The 18,437-nt window shown below is 54.8% G+C and overlaps 1 protein-coding gene across 1 annotated transcript; it reads left to right on the top strand.

Annotated features, from left to right (window-relative positions):
- Positions 1-263: 263 nt before the first annotated feature.
- Positions 264-18,203, top strand: GDF6 (growth differentiation factor 6). The gene is made up of 2 exons (XM_060116084.1): positions 264-756; positions 15,387-18,203. The coding sequence occupies exons 1-2, from the start codon at positions 333-335 to the stop codon at positions 16,346-16,348; spliced, it is 1,386 nt and encodes a 461-aa protein (XP_059972067.1). The 5' UTR covers positions 264-332; the 3' UTR covers positions 16,349-18,203.
- The last annotated feature ends 234 nt before the right edge of the window (positions 18,204-18,437 follow it).

The raw sequence follows: 18,437 nt of genomic DNA, 5'->3' as shown, positions 1-18,437 counted from the left end.
GCCTGGCAACCCCTCGCACGTCCCGCGGGGGCGCTGCGTCCCCCTGCCACCCCGGCCCACAGCGGCCCCTCTCCCCCACACCTCCTGCCCGCACCACCCGGCCTCCCCTCCCACCCTCGGCTCCCCTCCCCTCCCTCCCTCCCCTCCCCTCCCCTCCCCACCCCTCCCCTCCCGGCGAGGGGCGGGAGGGGGCGTGGCAGGGCCGGGGTTTGTGTGGCTGGGACCCGGCTCCTCGCACTCCGAGTCCGCCCGAGGAGCCGGGCCCCGGCCGCTGTCCAGCCGCTCCGCGCCCCTCGCGACCCGCGCCGCCGCCTCTCGGGGAGCCGCTCGCCATGGATACCCCCAGGGTCCTGCTCTCGGCCGTCTTCCTCATCAGTTTCCTGTGGGATTTGCCCGGTTTCCAGCAAGCTTCCATCTCATCCTCCTCGTCGTCCACCCAGCTGGGCTCCGCCAAGGGAATGCGAAGCCGCAAGGAAGGGAAGATGCCGCGGGCGTCGCGAGAGAGTGCCACGGCCCGGGCGCCCCTGGGGCGGCAGGAGCCACAGCCGAGGCCGCAGGAGGAGCCCCGGCGGCGGCCGCCACAGCAGCCCGAGGCTCAGGAGCCTCCGGGCAGGGGCCCGCGCGTGGTGCCCCACGAGTACATGCTGTCAATCTACAGGACTTACTCCATCGCCGAGAAGCTGGGCATCAATGCCAGCTTTTTCCAGTCTTCCAAGTCGGCTAATACGATCACTAGCTTTGTAGACAGGGGACTAGGTAAGTGGCAAAGAAGACGCCCGACTCCTTTCTCCCTGGAGCTCCGCAGCCAGGGCACAGCTCCGGCTCTGGCAGGAGGCTGCATTTGTGAATTCCCTTCCCGCTCTGGATACCTCCCCCTTTCTTTTCTTAAACAGTTTTTCTCAAGCCTAAGTAAGTTTCCGAATGCGGCTGCAGACTTTATTCCAGTGTGCAATCCCCCCTGCTTCGCTTTCTCTCTCCCTTCCTTCCTTCTTCCTCTTGCCTTGTGCAGAAAGGAGCGTGGCGGCCGCACGTCTGGTGGCTGGTGGAGGAAGCGTGGAGGGCGGGAGGTGGCGGGCAAATGACCGGGGCTGCAGAGGGGTCGCGACGGGGACTGGGAACCCGTGGCAAGGGGTCACTGGTTGTATCGGGTGCGCGGTCCAAGGCCGGAGCTGCCGTGGCGGACCGAGCGGCCCAGGGGCCTGAGTGAGCGCTGGAAAGCCCCGAGCTCCCATCCGCTCCGGGAAAAGCCGGCAGAAGAGAGTTCCGCGGTCGAAGAAGCGAGTCCGCGATTTGCGTCTGGCAGTGCCCTGGCCCAGCCGCTGCCCGGCTACCCGGCTCGTCCCCGCGCTGGACGTGGGGATGGTCAGCCGCGTAGGAACCCCGCGCCCTCGGGCTTTTTTTTTTTTTTTTTTTGCTCCTGCAGCGCGCCCTCGGCCACTCCGGGGCCGCAACAGAGTCATTTCTGCAGAGGCAGCGGCAGCCACTGGCAGGGCGGACCGGGGGCAGGGGCAAGTGAGCTAAATTTGGGGGGTTGTTGGTACTTAGCTCACATGGGTGCCTGGGTGTGCTCGTTCACCTTTCTGAGCCAGGCAACTCTCCTCTCTCTGCGCTTCTACCAGGGGCCCCGTCTTTGGTCCCCTCTGTGGGCGCGGGTGCATGTGTGGGAGTCTGCGGAAACCCCTGCGCCCCCTCCCTGCCACCTGCGTTGGTCTGCAGCCTTGGAGAGAACCTCGCGCTGCAGGCGCCGGGACCTCAGTTCCTAAAGAGAAGAGACAATACCGTAGAAGGAGGCAGTAAGGAAGGGAGAAAAAGCAAAGGAAGGGCAAACGGGAGGTAGGGGGCGAGAAGAAAGGACGGAGGAGATAAAAGCGATTTGGGCATCTATCCACTCCGCCACCCTGCCCGGACTTAGCTCCTCGGCTCGGACGCCTTCCCTGCCTCCCACTTCCAGGTCAGTGAAAGGGGGGTCGCCCAGGAACCGGCGAGCACGGGGGTTCGGACTGCTCTGCCGCGACTGCCTTGGGGGCACTTGCACGCCCTCGAAGCTTTACAGAGCAGGCTAACGGCCCCGAGCCTCGGGCTCTTCCCAGGCTTCAGCCCCCGAGCCCCCTCCCTTGCAGCCGCCTTCCTTGCGAGCGTGGGTCCTGCCCACGCTCGGTTCGCGGCTGCAGCCCGAGGTCAGCGAGGTTCACAAGCTGCTGAAAAGTCTGGGCGGCAAATTAACGCCAGGTATTTTATGGTGATTTTACAACTGCTAAAGTCACCCTGGCAAATACAAGCGGCTTCTTCGTAGCGCTGCACCTGGGTCCCCGGCCTCCCTGCTGCCAGCGCAGCTCGCCTTCTCCCCACCTCCACCCCTCTCCCTGACTCTGTTGTTTCTCTCCCTCTAAATCTTCTGTTTATCGTTCGCCTTCTCTAATACCCTACTCGAAGGCTACCCTAGACTTGCCTAGTCGAGAGAGTAAGGAAGCACAGAGAAAAGTACTCTAGAGGCCTTTCCCCAAGGGAAGAAATCCCGCAGGCCCAGGGTGGCGGGCGGTTGGGCGCGCATTTTCTTCTCCCCACGGGAAGCGGCCAGAACCTCCGCCCCTCCCCCAAGCGGACACCCCCTAACTCGTAAGTTGCGCCCTGTGAGTTTGGCACGGGACCAAAGGACCCTGCGGGCGGCTGGGAGGCGTCTACCGAAGCCTGCGGCGTTGGGGCAAGTGTGGGAGGTCTCTGGGGGCTCCAGGTCCGGCGCAGAGGCTGGTTCGCTTCACCCTGGCTCGTGCTGCAGCAGCCTGTCCGCGGGCACCGCGCTGGGCACCCCCGGGGCGCCGGAGGTAGGGAGGGGACTGGCTGCGCGCCCAGGTTGGGGGGGGGGGCGCTCAGTTTCCGAGCCAAGCTCTCTAAGCTAGCCGAACCGAGATCCAGACGTCCGGCTTCCATTCCCGAACGCGGTCCCCCGCCGGAGGAGGCGCGGCGTGACCACCTGGACCGTAGCTTCAAAGGCGCGGTCTCCTCCACGCCCTCCGGTTCCCAGAAAACGCGAAGAAAGGTAGTTGGTTGACCGCGAAGGCTGTGCCCGCCGCGCTGGGGCGAAGGAGTGCGAAGCCGCGGGCTGGAGGGCGCGCGCAGAGGAGGGGGTATGTTGCGGGCCACAGCCCCAGCTTGATAAAGGGAAAGCCTCACTTTCTCTCTCACTGATTTTGATTTGATGTGTCACCGGCGGTGACCTCGGGCTGGACCTTCCGGGGCTTGCTTAGCATCGGGCCCCTGATTGGAGTGTTTCAACTCAGCGATCTAATTGAGGGTTCATGTCATAACACATCAAATGGTGTCTAGTCTCCCGTGATGGAAGGGACCCGCCAGCCGCGCATCCCCGACTCCTGGCGAGGACTTCCGCCCCTCTCACGTGGGGACTCTTAAACCGCGCCAGACCTTCCAGCATCCCCTCCCCCAGCCGTGGAAGGCAGGACAAGGAGGTAAGAGAGGCGGCCAACTGAGAGCTGGGCCAGCCGCTCTAACTTGGCGCCTTGCCTCGGGGATGTTTAAATCGCCGTCGAGTGTGGCAGGCTTGGCTTCGAGAAGCAGGGGTCCCTCAGGGGGGAGGAGCAAAGAAAACGGAAGGAATCCTGAAATCCTCTCGTGAGGCATGAGCTACTTACGTACAGTACAGTATCTGTAAAAAGCCTTCCTCGCCCGGGAACCCCGGGACCCCAGACATTACACCTAAAGCTTGCGTTTAAGAGCGGGAGAGCGGGGTAAACTCTGTCCATTGTGAATGAATGAAGAGCGCTTTAGGTCTATAAAGACTGCGTGTTCTGTGCTGCCTCAGCCCGTGCCTCCTTCTCCCAAGCCCCGTGAGGAGGAGACCTTATTGCAAGTTAAAAAAAATATGTCTCCCCTTTCGGTTCGCTCTCCAAACAACTAAGGGTAATAATAATAACTAAGATATATTGACATGTTGAGCACTTACTGTGCACCAAGTACTGGGCTAACATTTGTTACATGAATTATTTCATTTAATTCTAACAACACCCCCCCACACCCGGGGAAGAAAACGCTACAGTCCCTGTTTTACAGGTGAGTTAAGGAAGACAGAGAGATTAAGCAAGTTGTTCAAGGTCACACAGCTAGTGAGAGCTGAAGCACATATCCAGTTCCAGCCCCTGCATATTTACCTATGGCACTACATGGGTAGGGTAAGGGTGAGGGGGTTTCTAAAGGATGGTGGCCAGAAGCAGAAATGGAAAAAGTTGACAGATTTCCCACCCCGTCTAATATTCCTCTGTAACCTCTTACGACCCAGTTAGGAGTTGGAGTGAAACTTTAGATTCAGGGGTGCTGTGCCTTGCTTCTTCTTTGTACTCCCTGTAAAAGGCACAAACTGCCTTATCCCTGACCTTTAAAAATGCCTCCATATTGTGCTTTCAAGATGATTTTGGATCCATGAAGATGAGAAAGTGTGTGAATGTTTGTGTTGGTGCAGCCGTAGGATCAGGATGGACCAGGTTGGATATAGAGAAATTACAGTTAGCACCTGATACAGCTCATTACAAGACCACTAGTACAGGAGGCTTGGATCTCCAACCCTGGGGCCCTGGCGAGGCAGACAATGAGAACTCCTATGAATTCAACATGGCTGTAAGACAGAGGGAGAGGGAGAGAGAAGCAAAACTTGGACTTTAGTTTATGTAGTGAGAAGCGCCATGTAATTCCAACAAGGGAGAAAAAAAAAAAGCCTCTTAAGGATGAAGAAACCAAAATGAATCTAAGAATATTGCTGTGAGTTAGGTTTCCAGATGATTTTGAAATAAGAATTCTCTTTAAATATTTGTTGTTATTGTTACAATAGCACTCTCAGAAAGGCGGCAGCAGGGAACAGATAACAAAAAACCAAAAACCAAAAACACCAAACCCCCCCCCCCCAACACACACACACACACAAACCCAAACGAGATCGGAACAGCCTTGAGGAATTTGACACCCTAGAAATGAACCTCGGGAGAGTTTGCCGCTGATTGTTTGTTGGCTTCTAGGTTTACCTTCTGGGTCGCGATTGCCAAGGGGGCAGGGCAGGACAGCTAACGGGGAGGACATTCTAAGAGCGGCATAGTTCCCTCCTGATTGAAGTTCGTCTGGTGTGGCGTGTTCATGCAAAACAGCGTGTTTCTGGGTGGACCTGGGCCGCAGAGTGGTGCAATCAACGCAGTGGTGCTTTTGCCCGGACCCTGTTGTCGTTGGCAAACGGAAAATGAAATATAAGCAGGGAAGTATTTTAATGGGGACGGAGGGAATTCACAACTGTTAATTATTTGGTGACCTTGTATTCGATTTGTTTGAGTCCCTTATAAAAACACTAATGCAGACCAGACGGCCAAGTGAGGAAGCCGGCAGAAGGTTCCAATCTAGGCTTTATTTCCCCGGAAAGAGGGAACAGCCTTGGGAAAGGATTGCTGAGCTTTCAAGTGCGTGCGTGTGAGGACGCGCCGGTGTGAGCACCGCGCGGGGTTTGCGTCGCCGTCCAGGTTCAGGATCCTGCTCAAACCTGGTGAACTGGCAGGTCCTATAAGAAACCCGGGGTAAGGGAAGGAAGCCTTAAACCAGAAGTTTGTTCTGCTCTTCTGGTTGGAATGATTAAAACGTTTTTCAGGCCACAAACCAAACCCTTAGCCACTGGCTTGTTGTTAAATAGCAGTTAATGTCACTCCCACCCCTAAGGCCTTACGGGTTGCCTTACAAAGGCTGCCTTAGCAAGAAGCTAAAAACACCTAGTGTCTTCTGCAGAGAGAGTGCAAGAAGCGCCGGAATTCTGGGGCGGACTTCCTTGGCAGGGGAGACTAATCTGAGAAGGACACTGAGCTTTTTCCTGGCGCGGGAGGCTCTCGAGCTCTGGGAGTTTGCGCGGTAGAGTTGCTGGTGGGGGAGGGGATCGAAAAACGTGCTCAAACATCCTTGTCGTTTCTGCACATTAAAAAAAAAAAAAAAAAAAAAAAAGACTACCTAAGCCACAACCCACGACAGGCCTTGGGAATCCCTTCCCGCGCAAACTGAATCAAGACCTGAAACCTCCCCCTTACGACCAGAGGGGATGCGTGTCGCCTGGACCCGCGGGGAACGCAGAGCGTTGCACTGATGGAGGCCCTAGTGCAACTCGCTTTTTCCCAGCTGGGGTTCTCGGGGTTCTGGCGGCTCACCTCCTTGAAATTGGTGACGTCTTCCTGGGGCGGCGTGGGGAGAGGGAGAAGGGAACTGAACAGAGAGGTCGGGGAAAGATGGTTTGATAGAAACAGGGCAGAAGGAAAACTTTCGTTTCCTGCCAGGACTTCTGCTTGCAGCAAAAGACCCAGAGCAAATTCACAAGAATCCCTGGGGACTTTTGAGTAAAGTGAAGGACACTAGTTCGATAACTCTTAGGGTATGGAACAACCCTGCTCAAGCGATGCTCTCTGGACCCGGGAAGGGCTCCGAAGCGAGGCCGCGAGGTGTGGCAAACAGGAATGTGGATCCACAGCGCCACTTCTTTGCTTGGCATCCACCACCTCCCTCAAGTCCCCATCCCCCGCCCTTAAAGCCTGGCTGTTTATTTTTAAGCTCAATGTCGGTTAAATGGTGTCTCCTGTTTACAGGAATTAAATAGGTCCTCGTCGGCCTAATGGGTTCCAGGGTTGCTGTTCCTTGCCCTCCAGGACAGTCCATTAACGCTGCTGGGGGCCGAGGGTTGGGTGCGCTGGGAGTGGGCGGGCGGCGCTGACCAGCGTTAGCAGAGAGGCGCGCGCTGCGCAGCGAGCGGCCCGGGCGCCTGGGGGCGGGGCAGGGTTTAGGGACCCTAGAGTGGGCTTGCAGTGGAGGAGAAGGGCGGGCCTCTGGCCCCGGCTGGCGCGGGTCTGGCTGCTGGAGCGGAGCGGAAAGCAAGAGCAGAGGGTTGGCTTTGGGGTCGGTCAGGGCTGGTTTACCCGTCCCCCTTACCCCCTAAATAACGTAGGAACCGAAGAGAACCCGTGCGCCTGTTTTGCACATCTGGCTTCCAGGCAAGTTGGTCCAGTTCCGATCCCACTTCCCAGCTGACCGCCGCTCCCGCGCCCAGTGGGGAGGGAAATTGAACGATGCTAGACTATGGCCCATAGCTACCACCACGAATCTCACTTTGCTAGGACGTTATTTCGGGAGTCAGCCCGAGGTGAACACAGTGGAGCTGAGTTGCCGCGATCCCTTCCTCAGAAGCTGCGTCCGGCCCAGCAGAACACATCACTGAGGTTTCTCCTGCGCAGGACCCCTTGACACCGAGGGTCCAATATCCTGACCACACGCCAGTCTGAGCCCGTCTCCCCACCTGCAACCTCAGAACTGGTCGGGGAGGGGGAACAACATAAAATGGGAACCTTTTCTTCTACTTTTCATCTCCAAGCTCTCAAGTCAAAAGGCTGCGATCATGTTCTAGCCCAAAGGGCGGTTTCAGGGCTGTGATACCCTCCCCGCTGGGCCTGGCTTGCTCCCCTGGGCTCCCAGGTGACCCTACAGGTCGACACTGCAGGGAGGGCGACCTCGGGTAAATCAACCAGATCCGGGCCCTGCTCCCGAGGTTCCAAGAGAAGGCAGCGACCTGCAGGGATGCTGCAGCCTAGGACGCCAGGCACAGGCTGCTTGGCTGCAGCCGAAAGGTGGGGAGAGAGGCTCCAGCGTAAGGGGTGTCACCAGCTTCTATTTGGATTTCATCTGCAGTGGTGTCAAATTAAGATTTGGGCCACTGTGGTCAAGAGCCCAGGGTGGGATGCCAGTGAAAAGAGTCGCCTGGTGAAGTGTCCTTGATCTGGGCTTTGCGTCTCTGGCTCTTGAGCCCCTGAGAAGCCATGAGAGTTCGCCCCAAGTGCGTGGAAACTACTTTGTAAATGAATCCGTTTCGTCCTAGAAAGACAAAAGGAGTCTCTTGGAGGTGCCTTCCGACTCCTGCTGGGGGTGCCCAGCGCCCAGAGCTCAGAGTAGAGGGCTGGCCCATCTCCTGCCAGAGAGCTGCGTTACTGAAGGCGGTGCTGCGGCTCCCTAGGAGCGTGGAGTTGTTCCCAGTCGGGTGGAAATCGGGGTTCCCCTTCTCTCCCCCTCCCAGCCTCACTGGTTTGCCGCTGGCTGAGTCAGAACTTGCTGTGGGAACTTTGAGGTTTCTCTGTGGGATCCAGGCAGGCCACCAGACTCGATGAATTCTGTGTGGTTCACAAGCCCAGGCTCGAGACAGGGAGGAAGTCAGGGATCTGCCAGGCTTTGGAAAGAGGGTGGAAAAGTCCTCTGTGGAGGACTTCCCGTGGGCCTTTCTGGTCTTTGAAATGAGGAAAGAAGCTGGGAAATTCAGGGCAAGCTATTGGGGGAAACACTGGGGAAGCCAAGAGACCTAGAAAGAAGTGGGGCGGTGACTGTATGATGGGAGGCACCGGGCCCGGGAACTTCTGTGGGACTGGGATGCCGCCGCCCCTGACACCGCAGCCCGAGGGGTCAACTCACTGCTACACCCTGCTCTCCTCCAACCTGCAGGCTGAAAAACATAGGGAACACCCCCACCCCGCACCCTACAATGGCTCCGTGGACAGTTCCTGCCCACGAGGGTGGAGAAGTGGGACAGGTGGGGCAAGGAGATCAGCCACCAGGCCTCTCGGGGCTGCGGCTGCCTGGAGCCAAAGGGGTTCGCATATGGGCTAACCCCAGAGAAGGGACCCTGCAAGGAGGGCCCTGTCTTTGAGAGGTTCTGGCCGGCGGTCGTTTGTTCACCTGGCATTGTGGGAGGGGCCAGAGCAGTGGATAAGGCCTGAGGAATGAGAAGGAGCAAGGTGATGGGGGTGAAGCTGAAACCCCTATGAGTCTTGCCCTTTGCTGGAAGCCCTTGCTTCTCTCTTAACCCCTCTGCCCAGCACCTCTCCTCCACTCACTTCTGCAAATCCTGTGGAAAGAACTGGATTGCATCTCCTCAAAGAAGGCCAAGAGGAGGACAGGTGTATCTTCCCCCTACCTGGCCTCCTACCTGGCCATAGGTAGTTACAGTAATATTGGCTGCATTCACTGGATGCTTCTGTCTGTCATGCACAGCCTGCTCTGGTTGCCTTGACTCTGATCTTTACAATGACTCTGCAAAGTGGGGGTCATTCTCCCATTTTCCAGATGAGGTATATGAGGCTGGGAAAGATTATGTGACCCAGTCCATCCAAGGCCACCCAGCCAATAAGTTACAGGGCAGGACTCAAATCTATGCCTCTCAGACTCAGGATTCCTATGCTCCTTCCATGTTGTCAGTAGTAGCTAACATTTGCACACATCTTCAGATGTCTTTTCTACTCTATCTCATTTGCCACCCTTCCCTCAGTGACTGTGAGCTGGCCTTATATTCTCATTTTGCAGATGAGAAATTTGTTTCCTTGGAAATTCTCCTTCAAAAGTCCAATTGTTGGCATACCTTCAATTCTGCTGATTAGGAAGTGATTGACACTTGGAGATCGGGGATTGATGCCTTCCCCAAATTCATAGGCAGCATGAAAGAACTGGAGCCTTCTCAGGGTTTCTACCAGACACAAAGATCAGCGGCTGGGATGTCCAGGGTGGTGGCACAGGTACTGGAACCAGACTGCTGCATCTACCTCTATCTTGGACAAGTTACCTTGAGCTCTCTGTGTTTTAGTTTTGTGATCCGTACCATAACAATGATGTCTTTTCTTTTTTCCATAGGTCGTTTTGAAGCTTAAACGACTTATTATAAGTTGAGAATTTAGATCATGCCCAGGACATAGTAAGGACTTACACCAGTGTTTGCTGTTATGATCGTACTGGATGTGAGCAAAAACACCCCAGAAAGGGTGAATTGTGTGGGTGGTGTCCTGATTCTGCACCTCAGGGGGATGCTTAGCAGTTTGCAAGACTCAGGTCTCAGTGGAGGCAGGGCGCAGGACAAGAGTACAGGGGGATGCCCAGGAGATCACTGTCCCGGAAGAGGGTCGTAGCTGGAGCACAAATGGCTCAGAGACCTTCATACCCCAGAGGGGACGGGGCTGGTGGCTCATTTTTACTCACCCAGCACACCTGACTCTATTTCCAACTTGTGGACTTTGTGGCACCTCAGGGTACCCTCAGGGCTGAGGGACCTGGGAAGAAGTGACTCCAAACCTAGCTATGAATTCCCTGCTTGGAGGTCTTCTTACTTCCAGTAAAGGAAAAAAGAATTCCTGGCAGAACCCAGCTCCCTTTGTGTTGACGGCGTTGGTGATGGATGTGTGTCTGGTGTCCTCCCTCCCTCTTTGCTTCACCGCCAAATCAGAACCCTGTCAGAGGGGCGTGGCCTCAGGTCTGAGGGCCTCGGTTGGAATAAAGACCTTCAAATAGTGTCCCTGCCAAGCTGCAAGACATTGGGCAAGTGAAGACGCCTCTTGGAGCCCGCTCCGTCACCTATAAAAGAGTGTAACAGTACGACGGGCCTCGGACGCTCTCGGTGAGGATTCACGGACGGAGGCCACCCAAACCCTGAGCCCAGCACAAAGGCACGCCCAGAAGCATCCAGGGATGCTTTTGAGGATGGGGGAAAGGCTGAGCTGCAGACATCTGGAGTTTCCTTTGCGAAGACGGGTGATTATACGCCCCTCCTCCATCCCCACCTAGGGGAGTAGGGGTGGGAGAGCCCCCTTTCATCTCGGCTTTCTGAGCCGCAGCCCTTCGCTGGAGGATGTGCCTTCGGAGGACGTGCAGCGGGCCTCGTGGTGGGGCGGCGGGTGGAGGCGGGTGAGGCCCGGGCAGGCGCCCACGAGTGGCCGCTCAGGTCACGGCGAATTCAGAGGACGCGAGCGGAACAGGCGCTTAGCAGCGTTGGGGAGCCCAGGGTCTGGGCGCGAAGGGCCTTGGGGGTCGGGCGAGCTGGAGCTCGGGGGAGCCTTCGGGGCCAGCGAGTGACACACAATTCAACCAGGACTCTCAAGAGGGACCTCAAGCTGCGTACGTATCTCAAGACGTCTTGGGGAAAATGCAGTGCGCGGCCTTTCCGCCCCAAACCGAAGGACGATTCGGGTTTTCGGAAGCCACCTGCAGGGGGGCGCGGGGGAGCCTCCCGTAGCTGGAGGAGCGCGTGTGGGCGGCGAGGCTCGGGTCCTGCAGCTGAGCAACCGTAACCCTTACGCCGCCTTCCCGGGGGCGCGGTTCCCGGGGTGTCCGGACTTAGGCGCCGCAGGCATCCTTTTCTTTACGATCTGGTGTTTGCTTCTTAGCTTCCTCCAGCCACGTACCTTTCTAAGCCAGTTTCCTCGTTTAAAATGGGCGTGATAGTCCCTACCTTGAAGTGATTCGTTCTCGTTCCCTTATTTGCTTTCCTTTTAAATTTTTATTGTATTTTTTTAATCGATTCCACACCAAATGTATATGTTTGAGGTGCTCCTAACCTTTAACCGACTTGCCCTTAACTTATAAAAGGCTGACCTATTTATGAAGAATTTTCTTCAAATATGAAGGTGGTTTGTTCTCTTCTTCTCTCCGCCCCTGCTTCCTCTGCCCACCCACCAGAGCAAGCTGATAAGCACAAATCCAGCGATTAAAACTTGAGGGGTCTCTATGTCTAATACTCAGCAAACCCTGAATTAACCTGGGGGTAAGCCAAGCTGTAACAGACCAGGTTGATACAGATAAAAAGCAAAAAGATAGCTCCCATGATTTATTACTGATCAATTTCAATTTAAAGGCCTGAAGCATAAGATTGACTTCCAGGATGTAAGAAGGTGCCTCCAACAGATTCTGAAATGAAAACTACCTGTTTCTAGGCAAGAGGATGGGAGAGAGTGTCACTTGATGACATCAGCTCTCCTTTATACAGGACTTAATGGGAGAGGAGGCTTGTGGGAGAAGGTGTGAAGAACTGGCTTCCTACCCACAGATGGCCATGGTAGCACGGCCAGGCCTTGTGAATGCCAGGTCAGCAGGCAGAGTGCCTGCAGGGTCACAGTGGATGGTGTGAGCACTCCCCAGGTTGGATGCCTCCTCTGAGCTATTTCTGTGATGCATGCCTCCAGAGCAGGTCCAGACAGGTGGAGAATGTGGTCTGTAGGGGAGCTGCACAGAGCAGCCACACTCATGCATTAGAGGTTCTGGAGACCCAGTTGAGAGTACATGTGGCTGAAAGAGTGAAAAAATGTGGAGGTGGCTGTGAGGGGCAGGAAGGAACAGAGAGCAATAGGGACTTGGTTCTGGTGAGCATTGCCTTAGATCCTGTCTTGGACCCAGTGCTTTGGGGCCCCAGGGCCCTGTTTTGTTCCCACCTCCCATGGTGCCCTCCCCACCTGGTGGGGAATCTGAAGAGTCAAGGAAATGTGCTTATCTAGATTCGTGGTTCTTATAGTGGGGTCTCCAACCAGCAGAATCAACATCTCCTGGGAACTGAGGAGAAATGCAAATTCCGGGCCCTGCTACAAACCTCTGGGGCCCAAGAGAATTTGCCTTTCTAACAAGTTCCTGTGTAATGCTGATGATGCAGTTTTAGGGACCACTGCAGGTTCACTGGCTTTGAGAGCTACTGCTCTAGTCTGGTACCTGAGCCACAGAGTTCTTGCTCAAAGAGCCCTGAGCCCACTTCCAAGGCCTGGGCAGTTTCTTCTTTGGGTCTGTCCTCCTAAGGGTGTGTCACATCACTGATGTGTGCCCCTGTAGCCTGGGAAGCTTGGACCTGTGGGCAAGGGTGTCCACATGCATGCAGGTAAGACCCCTCGAACTGTGGAATGGAGCCGGCATGGGAAGAAAAGAGAGCAGGATACAGGCTGAAGCCTCATTTGCACTTTTTCCCCCGAGCCCTGAAAAGAGTAAGAGCAGGCTGATCTTGCTAGAAAAATCATGCGAAATCCCAAGGCTGCAGAACCCGTGGAGCCCTCTTTTTACAGATGCTTTCCTCTGTTTTGACCACTCTCGAGGACCAGAGAAATGTGACTCAGCTGTGCAGACCATTTATTAGCCCACACTTTAAAAAAAAAGAATGAAAACAAAAGCAGGCTGATTTCTCCGTGTTGCATGAGAGAGAAATAAATAAATTCCTTTACACCTGCCTAGTGCTCTCCAACCAGTGACAGACTGTCTCAAGAGTTATATAAGCAGAGATGGAAATGATTTCCTAAAGGAGCCCAGGTTTTATTCCTAGCAAGCCCTGAAAATACAGTCGGGACTGTATCCTCCATCCCTTGTACCCTGGTCACTCCTGGTTGCCTCAGCTCCGGGACTTGGACTCTAATGGACAGGCAATGGGGCTTACAGGCTAAATGCTCCAACTCTGAAATTAAACGGACCTAGGTTTGGGTCCCAATATGACCATTTATTAGTTGTGGGACTTTGGTAATTATTTTCTCCAAGCCTTGGTTTTCCCATCTGTAAAATTGGAACAATATGAGTACCTACCTTGCAGAACTGATCTGTGCTCATGGATAAAAGGTGAAAAATATGTCAGCCCTCATGACATTTAGCTGGTGCAGCAAGTGCCTTAGGTTTGTCCCTCTCACCACATCCTCAGTTTGGGGGGAGAGAAATATGAGAGCCAGGAAAGTGAAGCCTCAGGCAATAGGTCCAGAGATCTGGGTGGCGGTTGAATGTCGTCAGACACAGGTTTCTTTAAAGGAGGAGAAGAAAGTGTGCTGAATTCCCACTGATTTTAATGTGCCCTGGTCGGTTTGAAGGTCTTGGCTTCCATAAATCAACTGCCTCCAGCAGCTTTTCCCTTTTCACCTCTCTAACCCTTCCCACAGCTCCGTCTCAGGTCGGGACTTGTGTGTTAGAGTGAGGCAGCCGCCCGGCGGTCAGCCCAGAGTGGGAACTGGGTGTGGCTGAGGCTCCAGATCCAGTGCCCTGGGGCTACATCTGGACAGGCAGTGAGGGTCGGACCTGGGACCCGGTGACACTTTTACTATTGAAATCTACCCAAACTTTACTAGCTTCTGGGGAAAGCTAGGGGCTTTGGGGATTTTTGTATTTGCTGGGTTGTAAATATTTTATGAGAAGGCAGCCCAAGAAAATCTGGTTAGCTTTCCGCCTTGCACATTGAAGTGGGGTTGGCTTCATGCACAAATGTGTCAAAAAAGAAGTCCAGTCCAGTTTTGCCTGGGTCCCCAAGAATTCGCCTTGGATTTAAAAACCTGTTATTGTTCCCCCTCCATGTGTCCCCATTCTTTCTCTCAGCGGTAACCAAAAATTTTATCTTCAGGATTAGTTGCAAAGCAAGAAGATTTCAGATTGGGTGGGTGGGGGAGGGGAGAATGTCACTGTGTGTGTGTGTGTGTGTGTGTGTGTGTGTGGCTTAGGTTTTCTCCTTACTGATATATTTATTTCTCATTGGCTGCAGGATCTTCTCAATGGAGAGATGCCTTGTGTTTGTGTTGGTTCATTTGCCCCTCTGCAGACTTCTGAAAGCCTCCCTGCTCTTTTGTTTGTTAAGTGGCTGATGAATTTTAAAAAGAAAGAAATCGCATTGCAGCTCCCCATTGTATCAACTTTGTCCTGGGCCTAAACGCTTCAGCAAAACTGCCTGCTGGGCAGCATCTTCTCCCAGACCCGTCGGTCTCAACTAGGGCTGCACCTTCAAATCAACTTGCACCTTAAAAAAAACAAAGCTAACAAACCGCAATAAAGGTCCAATATCCAGGCCCTGTCCTCAGGTATTGATTCAGTTGGCTGAAGCATACCCCGGCGCTGGTAATTTCAAAATTCTCTAGGTGGTAGACTGAGAATGACTGCTCTAGATGTTTCCCACTTACTGACCAGCGTGTATCCTACGTCGAGCAGGCCTGTAGCCGTTGCGGTGAGCCAGATGGACAGGACAGGGTCCTAGCTCCTATGGGCTGTTGGCGAGGGGCGGGCTTACGCTGGGAAAGACAGACCGCTAAGGAGACAAATATAAACGAGGTCATTGTAGATAGTGCTAAGTGCCGTGAAGATAATAAACCAGGGTCCCGTGATAGTGACCGAGGGAGGCTACTTTAGATCAGGGTGGTCGAGCATGGCCTTTCGGAGGAGGTGACATTTGAACCGAGACGTGAATGATGAGAATGAGCCAGCCGAGAGGAGGTCTGGGGGAATGCGGGCCGGGCTGCGACCACAAAGGGCACATTAGTGGTTACATAGGCTCCTGGGGGAAAACCCGGGAGGCCGCCGCCGCGGCCGCCACTCCAGCAGCCACTGACTTCCGCCCAGGGAGTACCGGGCTGAAGGGGAGGAGGGGGCAGCCCTGGTACCCTCCCCTTCTTTGCCGCGCACCGCCGGCCGGGGAAGCGGGGTGGTCAGCCCCGGGCGGGCCGAGCTGGACCCCTACCGGCCTGGCCCGTTCCCTCCCCGCCCTTTTCCTCCCAGGGGCGGCCGCAGAGCACCGGGCTGATCTCCCTCTTAAGTGAAACTGACTGTAATTATTTTTTATCTCGCAGACGATCTCTCGCACACTCCTCTCCGGAGACAGAAGTATTTGTTTGATGTGTCCACGCTCTCAGACAAAGAAGAGCTGGTGGGCGCGGAGCTGCGGCTCTTTCGCCAGGCGCCCGCAGCGCCCTGGGGGCCGCCGGCCGGGCCGCTCCAAGTGCAGCTCTTCCCCTGCCTGTCGCCCCTGCTGCTGGACGCGCGGACCCTGGACCCGCAGGGGGCGCCCCGGGCCGGCTGGGAAGTCTTCGACGTGTGGCAGGGCCTGCGCCACCAACCCTGGGAGCAGCTGTGCTTGGAGCTGCGGGTCGCGTGGGGCGAGCAGGGACCCGGCGAGGCCGAGGCGCGCGCGCCGGGGCTCCAGCAGCCACCGCCCCCGGACCTGCGGAGTCTGGGCTTCGGCCGGAGGGTGCGGACCCCCCAGGAGCGCGCTCTGCTCGTGGTGTTCACCCGATCCCAGCGCAAGAACCTGTTCGCCGAGATGCGCGAGCAGCTGGGCTCGGCCGAGGTTGCGGGCCCGGGCGCGGGCGCCGAGGGGTCGTGGCCGCCGCCGTCGGGCACCCCAGACGCCGGGTCTTGGCTGCCCTCGCCCGGCCGGCGGCGGCGGCGCACAGCCTTCGCCAGCCGCCACGGCAAGCGGCACGGCAAGAAGTCGAGGCTGCGCTGCAGCAAGAAGCCCCTGCACGTGAACTTCAAGGAGCTGGGCTGGGACGACTGGATTATCGCGCCCCTGGAGTACGAGGCCTACCACTGCGAAGGCGTGTGCGACTTCCCGTTGCGCTCGCACCTGGAGCCCACCAACCACGCCATCATCCAGACGCTGATGAACTCCATGGACCCCGGCTCTACCCCGCCCAGCTGCTGCGTGCCCACCAAACTGACTCCCATCAGCATCCTGTACATCGACGCGGGCAATAACGTGGTCTACAAGCAGTATGAGGACATGGTGGTGGAGTCCTGTGGCTGCAGGTAGCGGCGCCTTCCCTGCCGCCTTGGCCCGGGACCGCTGGGGAGGCCTGACTGCAGAGAGGCGGAGGAGGAGCTAGCCTGGGACGAGGCAGAGAGTGGGGCAACGGCCTGGGCTTTCAGCCGGGTGGGAGACCAGGGAGTTCCGCCTTTCCAGAACCTTCCACCTGCCAGCCCAGAGGGAGAGACGGCTTTTCACACCTTGCCCGGCCACCCTGGAAAAACAAGCCAAGGAGGATTTCTTTAGTTTTTGTCTTTATTATTGTGGCTTTGGATTTCCTTGTGTGTCTCACAGGTTTTGATGGGAGGTGAGGGCAGGGGAGACGCATACCTGGTCCTCAACTGCTCCAAGGATTGAAAAATTAATAGTTTAAGAAGGGAAACTGGAGGGAAGAATCACCTTTGACCACATCTCGGTCTGATTGTTTGCTACCTGTGTAAAGAAGGTGGGGTCTTTCTGGCCATGTCGTAGCCTGTGCCTTGTCCCCACGCCCTTCCCCCCAACGGAAAGTGTTAAGGTAGAGAAATAGGAAAGCCAGGAGGGGTCCTGCCTTTAGAAGAGCTTTGCAAGAGGTGGGCCCAAGCGGGCCTTTTCCCGCTTGATTGTATACCCAGCTCTGCCCTGGCCTCTGCCCGTATAGGGAAGTGGCAACCTGCATCTCACTCCAGGGGGCTCAGGTCACTGCCATTATTATTGCTTTTTCTGGGGGAAAAGGGAGCTGGTATGGATGGAATGACAAGAATGAGTCCAAGTGGAACCCCCTAAAGGATAATGAGAAACCACAAGGCTCGCCTTTGAGGGGCTGACATAGAGGTGCCTTAGCCCAGGCTGGAGGTAACCTATGGAAAAGCCCTTCCTCAAGTCTGTTTCTCATTGATTTCTTTGAACAGAATTTGCCAAAATTCAGACATCCCCTTTGAAGGGGAAGGTGATTTTCCCATTTAAGCAAAAAATGGGTAGGGCTGGGGAACTGTAGAACTAAGGTAAGAGTTGCAGAGGATGGGAAAGTGACCCAAGAAAAGGGAGGGTGAAGTCAGGAGGGAAGGTGGTTCCCCCCTCCCTCTCCAAGGATGGGGATAGAGGGACAGGCCAGGAGCAGGGAGGAGAGGGATGAAAGGAGACACAAGCCCTTGTCTCCAAAGTTTCTTTAGAATCTCTGTTCCCTCCCCTCTCTCTGACATTCCTGAAAGATTACCAGCCAGCAATAGCCCAGGGCTCCCCCAAAAGAATTGTTTCAGATTGTAATTACCAGTTAGGCAATGTTTTTAAAACTTAGTAATGAGAAACTGTGAAAAGAGCAAAGTGTTACATTGAGCTTGAGGTGGGAGACGACGGGGACGGATGGTGAGGAAGGAGGCAGGGGTGGAATTCATCTTCCGGAAGCAGGAGAGAACAGAGCACAAGCTAAATACCCATCCCCAGATTGCCAAAATCTTGAACTTTCCCCCAGCCTGCACCAGTATTATTTTCAAACATTGTCCATAAGTAGGCCCTTTGAAGAGTTAGCTTCCTTCTCATCTCTGACCATGAAATGGTTTAAACAAGGGAACTTGTACCAACCATTACAAAAAGGTTTTGTTTTTCCTGAGTGGTTTTGCTCTCTCTTGATCTAAACCTGTTGCTTGTTTGGTTCAGAGAACTACAAACTGTCCAAGAAAGGGTGAGACTGATAATAAATGCTAATATAAAATGCTAAGTGAAAAAAAAAAAAGACTTGGCCAGGAGAAATAATTTAAAATGCACATTTGCTTTGGATGCACTGTTGTTCTGTTAAGGCTGTATATATTTGTTTATTTAAGGTGACTGAAAGTGCAAAGAGGAAATGGACAGCATGCAATTCATCTTAATGTACAAAACGTTATATGCACTCAAATGTTATAATTTCTAATATTTTTAAAGTTTATATTCGAGTTGTACAAAGTTAAGCATTCATCAGATATTTCATTCTTTCATAATGTTATCATTTTCTTAAATATTATTACAAAATTTTAAGTCTGTCTAATGGAGAGTTTTTTTTTAACTGTCTACCTCACTATAATACAAGTATTTACGACACGAAAGTTACCAGAGGTCAATTAATATTCAAAACACTTTT

Source organism: Mesoplodon densirostris, chromosome 13 (genome assembly GCF_025265405.1).
Source record: "Mesoplodon densirostris isolate mMesDen1 chromosome 13, mMesDen1 primary haplotype, whole genome shotgun sequence".
Taxonomy (NCBI): Eukaryota; Metazoa; Chordata; class Mammalia; order Artiodactyla; family Ziphiidae; genus Mesoplodon; species Mesoplodon densirostris.
Note: the sequence above shows the minus strand (reverse complement) of the source record. Positions and strands in the feature narration are given on the sequence as shown.